Genomic DNA, 6,152 nt, shown 5'->3' with positions numbered 1-6,152 from the left:
TAATATCTTACTGTGCCTAATTTATAAATTAAACGTTACCATAGTTATGGGTTTATAGAAAAATCATAGCATGTGTGGGGTTTGGTACTCTCCGTGGTTTCAGGCAGCCACGGGGTTCTTGGACCGTATCCCGTGGAGAAGGGGGAGCTACTGCACTTTTAAAACTGCCTTCGGTCTCTGCTCTGCGAGAGTCACTTGACTGAAGACGCACTAAAGAAGAACTGCGTATTTCATAATAGCATGTTTATCAATTTCTACCAAGACATGGGGAATTCATGAATATTATACGTTTTACCTTGGATTACCAAGACATGGGGAATTCATGAATATTATACGTTTTACCTTGGATTATTATGAAAAGCCATATTGCTTACACCAGAAACAAAGCAATGGTACAATTTCCTATTTCTTGCACTGAGTTAGAAGAATTCTCTGGCACAATGAAGAAATCATTACATCACCTTCTAACTCTAAAATGTTTTATTTAACCAATGCAACCACATTGAATAAATTCTGATTGGGGGAAGTTAGTTGCTTGCTAATTAGTGGACAACAACAATATACGTTTGGACAATATATCCAGCAGAACGTCACAGAGCTCGATGCAAACGTCCGTCCAGGTCACTCCCTCGGCTCACGCTCTCTCGTAAACTCTGGTGGAAGTGACGCCTTTCATGACACACTCCTAGACACACAAAAACATTCTCGGTCAGCCACGTCCCTTTGTCTATTGTCTCCTTCAGGGTTAGGACAGCTATTTGTTCCTACATACACCTGATGTAATAAATCAGGGAGATATTAAGACCAAGAAGATACACGTTTCCCCCTTAAGGAGCCTCGCAATCTAGATGGGGGTGAGGGGGACAAGCAGAAGTGCGTGATGCAGCGTGGTGCGTGCTCCGGGTCAGGCCGTGCTTCCCGGTGGAGAGCGTGCCCGGCTGAGCCGCAGGCACCAAGGCAACAGAATGAATCCCATAACCCGCCGGAGTCACTGCTTGTGCCCCAACAGCGGCAGCGGTTATCCGCGTGTTGGGGCGGAATGGTGGCTGGAGATGGCCCCGCAGGAGGATCTGGCAGCGAGAACATACTCACCACCACGAGTTTATCATCCACTCGCTTCCTCTTGATGGTGGTTGACTTCCCATCCCACTTCTGCACCTGCACGAGGGCGCCTCCGTCTAAGGTGATGAGGCTCTGGGGGCGACAGAAAGCAGGTGCGCTTTACACGCGCAGGGAAAGCACCTAGAACCGCGCCGCCTTGTGGGGCGGCGTCCTGGGGGTCATTCGAAACTCTAAATTATGAGAATATGTTGCCACAAGAAATTAAATGAATGTCAACGCACGCTATGATCAGAACGTCATACAAACATGCATTCGAAAAATGCTGTGAAAGAATATAGATCATAAATCTACGTTGAGATAGTAGTATCCTAAGTAATTTGGAAACACTTTGTAAATTTCTCTAACATTATGTTACTTAATCTGCTTCAAATACTATATACATCAAATGACAAAGGATTATGTTAATTGTTTCTTAAAATAATAAGGACAACTTTATAAGAAGGAGTGAAAGTCACCAATTAAATATCTAAGGCAACCAAGTTCAGAGGGCGGGGGTCAGGGGGCTCCGGCCTGTGGGGGGCGGCCTTTCCTCTCACGGGCCGTTCAGGGCAGTGGCTGGTCATTGGAAACCAGGCTTTGCCTCCGCCCCAACCCCTCACTCCTCACCTTGACCTTTCTGTCGTCTGCAGTGACTTCGTCAAATTCCTGGCCCAGTTTGAAGGAGATCTCCGTGTTTTTAAAGGTACTTTCCGATTTAATGGTGATCACATCCCCATTGACGCTGATGGTCATGTTGGGCTTGGCCATGCCGGCCACTTTCCTGGTGGCAAAGCCCACTCCTGCGGGGGGAGAGGAGGCGGCACGTTTACAGCGTCCTGGCGCGTCGTTAAGAAAGAGCTGCGGTGTGGCTGCGGGTTGTGCACGTGAGTGCAGGGGGCGCGTGTGCATGAAGGGGAAACGGGAGTTTCCGGATCGGATCGCCTCGTTCAAACAGCTGCTGCAGAGAAGTAACGAGGCGACTCTTATAGACACGCACGAAGCACAACTGGCTGTGGGTTTGCCCTTTAAATCCCCCCTCTGTTCAGAGGCAGCGCCCAGGAGACCGGAATGCGCCCTGGGGAACGTGTGTGTCTCCCACAGCCACCGCCCTTAGCCAGCCTCTGCGTTCCCTCAGTTCAAGGCACACGGGGCCCTGCGACCTTGTTTTCTTAAGTAAACATGACCTCGTGCGCAGTCACAGACAGAATCCCCACTAGGAGCTGGGCCATGAGAGTTACTCAGTTAAGAAATGTCATCCCCTTGGGTGTCCAGAGATAACATCTCACAGCATCTGCCCACTCTCTCTCCCATCACTCCACCAGCACATGAGATTCGGATGGATCCCCCAAAGGCAAACCGTTTCTCCATTCAGGTCCTGTTGGAACGGTGATGTGGCCCCACCCATGCCGGCGGGTTAAAGAGGGCCTCACAGCGACTGTGAAATTTCAACATTCAAGAAGCCACTGTTTCAGTGAGTTTGGTAATCAATGCTTTGCTTGCCAATCACCTAAGTTACAAATTTCTCTTTTTTCTTAAGCGGAATCTACTTTTCTTGCTAAGGGAATGGGATGACAATTTACGTGTGTGGCGTTTCTTTAAACACGTGTGCATAAGTCTCAGCTCCTGCTTTGACTAGAGGTCGCTTGCAGACGCCAAAGGTTAGAAATGGGGACCAGGGAGAGAAACAGCGAACAAAACAGCGGGTGCTGAGGCTCGGATTTAGTCCCTGCCGGAGGCGTGCCACAGGCAGGAACGTGCGAGGCTGCTTCTTCACGTCCCGACTCCGTTACAAAAGAGAACGTCAGATGCAGGGAGGGAGTCGGCGCAGCAGCTGGCTCAGTCCGCCCTGCCTTCTCCACTTGCCTGCTTCTTCCCTGTTGACCGGCCATCAACCAGAGCAGCTAACTTAAGGCGGCATCATATTGTCTTATCACCAGAATTGTATCAATTTAAATGTAAACAGTAAACGTGTAAAATGTTTCTAAAAATCAATAGCTAAGTAGCCTCAAATCCTGGCATTTCCATATCAGCACCTATTAGTTTATGGAATAAAAATTGATATTCTGGAAAGTTAGGTCTCACTCATGCTGAAGTCCCTGATTTCCCTCTTTCACTATAAACAAGAAAAATAGCAGTTCTAGACAAGCAAAAAGACATGCTGTGTGCCTTGGGGGAGGTTGAATTTGAGGTTTAGGGAGTAAATTCTAACCCCTAATAAAGACACTGTGTGAAAGTCCTTCCCGATTCATCCCTGGGTAGGATTTGGTCATGCTCCGGTGGGTGGGGGGCTCTCAAGGTGAGAGAGGCGTTGATCGACTGCCTCCTGCACACCCACTAGTGGGGATGAGCCCTACCCCCTACAACCTTGCTCTGCTCCTTAATTGCCTGGGGACCGTCACGTGGCACACTGACAACACTAGCAGAATCTAAAGACCCAGGAGCCTCCATTATCAAGGAGGAGGGGTGCTGTGTGTGTAACATTCTCCTTTAAATGACTCAGTAACTCTATGGCATCCATGGGTTTGCTAGTCACAGAAACATTTAAGCCCTTTAAGGAACACACTCTCTAAAATGAAGACTTTTAGGGGAAAGGGGCTGGGGGCTGGGTGGGAAAGGTGAAGGGATTAAGCAAAACAAACAAACAAAAATGAACAACCTCACAGACACAGTATGGGGGTACCAGAGGGAAAGGGGGTGGGGCAGGTAGAAGAGGATAAAGGGGGACAAATAATGATGGGAGGAGACTTGACTCGGGGTGATGAACACACAAAACAACATACAGATGATGTATACAGAATTGTACACCTGGAACCTATATAATCTTATTAACCAATGTCACCCAATAAATTCAACAAAAAAAGAAAAAAGAGTTTGCCCCACACATTTTAATGGACTGACATTAAGACAATAAAGTAATTGGTTAACGTAAGTCTACTTTTAAAATTACGTGAAGGTGAGAAATACAGTGTCAAAGGGCATTACTGCATGCTAGGAAATAAATATAGTTGTATTTCCAAGTTATTGCTCCTTTTTAATGTTTTTATTGATTTCAGAGAGAGGAATGGAGAGGGAGAGAGAAATAGAAACATCAATGATGAGAGAGAATCATTGATTGGCTGCCTCCTGCACGCCCCCTTCTGGGGATCGAGCCCCAAACCCAGGTATATGCCCTGACTGGGAATCAAACCGGCAACCTCCTGGTGCATGGGTTGATGCTCAACCACTGAGCCACCCCAGCCGGGCTATTGCTCCTTTTTCTATGCAAGAAGGAATGAAAGACAAGCAGGCAAAGAGCCAAGTAACCCAAAGGTGCCCAGGGTTAGCAATCAGATGAAATCTTTTCAGTTCTGTAGCCCATAAAAATTCCTTCTAGACCCTTTTTCATCTTGGTTCACCTGTCACTGTCACTTTGGTCTACCATGTCTCGACAAGCAAATGGTCTCACTTGCTGTTTTTGTCGCCTCGACAGAAAGCAGCATTCCATACCTGGCCAGGGCTTCCAGAGTGCAAACAGCCATGAGCCCCTATTGCCCAGCCCTCCCGCCACGTGCTTGCTTACCCACTTCTTTCATGTAATCATCGAAGTTCTCACTGGAGACCATTTTCCAGGTCCCTACGAAGGCGTCACACATTTTGAGAGCTGTCCGGGGCTGTTCTGCCAGGTGCGAAGAAGCTGCTGCCCTTGGGACGGCGCTGTGTCTGTCTGCGTCCCGGTGACGCCCTTTTAAAGATGCCCAGAACTCGTGACCGGAGGAAGGACCAATTGGGAATGATGTCGGACCATTTCCTTCTCTACCAGACTCTGCATTTTCCCTCTGAGTCATGTTCCTCACAGAAATTTCTCAACTTTGGCTCTCCCTGGCAAACGGTCACTGGACTGAGAGTACAGATTATTTTTAACCGCTCACGGAATATGTCAAACATGCCTGTTTTGAAGGTTTTAATTCTCGATGCATTGTGCTTCCTCCTATTATTTTCAGACACATTTCTCCCAGTGGAGAGCACAGCCAGGTAATTATCTCAGGGTGAACTCTGACCCCTTTTTCTGGAGTTTCTATTAAAATTACAATTAAGTGCCTATTTTGAATTGAGGAACATAAAAATTACCTGAGGGATTTTTAAGTAATCGGAAAGGCTCTTTGGAACAGTGCTCTCAGGAACTGGCTGGCAATTAAAATAAGTAATGGCATTTTGAAGTTCCCCAGGTTTCTCGTTTAAAAGGTTTTGCATGAATAAAAAAGGAAAAAGTAACTTCAATGAACCCACTGAGAATCTGGACTGTAGGATTAACAGATAAATAGTAATTCAGCCTCCCTCTTTCATCCCCTAATAACTTAGCCTCCCTCTTTTATCCCATATATATTTGATCAATTTCCACAAACTCCTTAAAAAAAAATAGGCCCCCATCCAAAACATATTCATCACACTGAGAAATTTTATTCACTTCCTAAATTACATCATGAACTCTAGATGTGTCCTGAGCTAACAAGTGTCACTTAAAATGATCAGAAGTGGTCTGGTCAGAAACCATCAAAACCGCAGTTCCTTCTTTTACAGAGAATCACCGGGAGATGGCTCTTCTGGAGCAGAAACGGTTTCGGTTCTGCCTGCCACCCTGTACTCTCCGCCCGCCACCTGAGACAGTCACACGGTCCTCAGACCATGTCAGTGCCCTGAGGGCTTCCCCACATGTTTGAGGCGGAGAGTACAGAGTAATGTTCGGTTGTTGCATTTGTAGTCAGTACAGAGGTCGTGTCCGTCCACTGCGGAGAGCTGCCCGGATTCCAAGACTGGGTGCTGCACACTCCGGGGCCGGCTTGCTATGATCAATCGCTCTGTTCCCCATGGAACAAGTAAATGAAAATGGCCAATCTGAGTACAGAGATAACTGTGTGATGCTCTAAAGTAATACTTGTTTTGTTTTTGTTTTTGTGTTGTTTTGCTTTTAAAACTATTTTTAGAGGACTTTGAGGTTTACAATAAAATTGAGAGGAAGGTACAGAGATTTCCCATACACCTACCATCCCTACACACCCGTGCACACCCTCCCC

At 46.9% G+C, this 6,152-nt stretch overlaps 1 protein-coding gene across 2 annotated transcripts; it reads right to left on the bottom strand.

Moving 5' to 3' along the window:
• Window positions 1-228: 228 nt before the first annotated feature.
• LOC103299944 (fatty acid-binding protein, adipocyte) lies at window positions 229-4,823 on the bottom strand. Of its 2 annotated transcripts, XR_008554545.1 has the most exons (5): window positions 4,661-4,823; window positions 1,729-1,901; window positions 1,093-1,194; window positions 343-685; window positions 229-295 (listed from the first exon to the last, which is right to left on the bottom strand). XR_008554545.1 is itself a non-coding variant. In XM_008156809.3 (4 exons), the coding sequence occupies exons 1-4, from the start codon at window positions 4,731-4,733 to the stop codon at window positions 635-637; spliced, it is 399 nt and encodes a 132-aa protein (XP_008155031.1). In that variant the 5' UTR covers window positions 4,734-4,823; the 3' UTR covers window positions 229-634. The 2 variants fall into 2 exon arrangements, 1 of the variants encoding a protein (XP_008155031.1); XM_008156809.3 differs by having other exon boundaries at window positions 229-685.
• Window positions 4,824-6,152: the final 1,329 nt, after the last annotated feature.

This window comes from Eptesicus fuscus, chromosome 19 (genome assembly GCF_027574615.1).
Source record: "Eptesicus fuscus isolate TK198812 chromosome 19, DD_ASM_mEF_20220401, whole genome shotgun sequence".
NCBI classification, from domain to species: domain Eukaryota; kingdom Metazoa; phylum Chordata; class Mammalia; order Chiroptera; family Vespertilionidae; genus Eptesicus; species Eptesicus fuscus.
This window is presented reverse-complemented; position numbering and strand designations above follow the sequence as displayed.

Coding starts and splice junctions, on each gene's coding strand:
- LOC103299944 (XM_008156809.3), bottom strand. CDS start 4,733: ATGTGTGACGCCTTCGTAGGGACCTGGAAAATGGTCTCCAGTGAGAAC. Junction 1,195..1,728: donor CAGACGACAGAAAGGTCAAG/GTGAGGAGTGAG, acceptor TGTCGCCCCCAG/AGCCTCATCACCTTAGACGG. Junction 686..1,092: donor TGGATGATAAACTCGTGGTG/GTGAGTATGTTC, acceptor TTGTGTGTCTAG/GAGTGTGTCATGAAAGGCGT.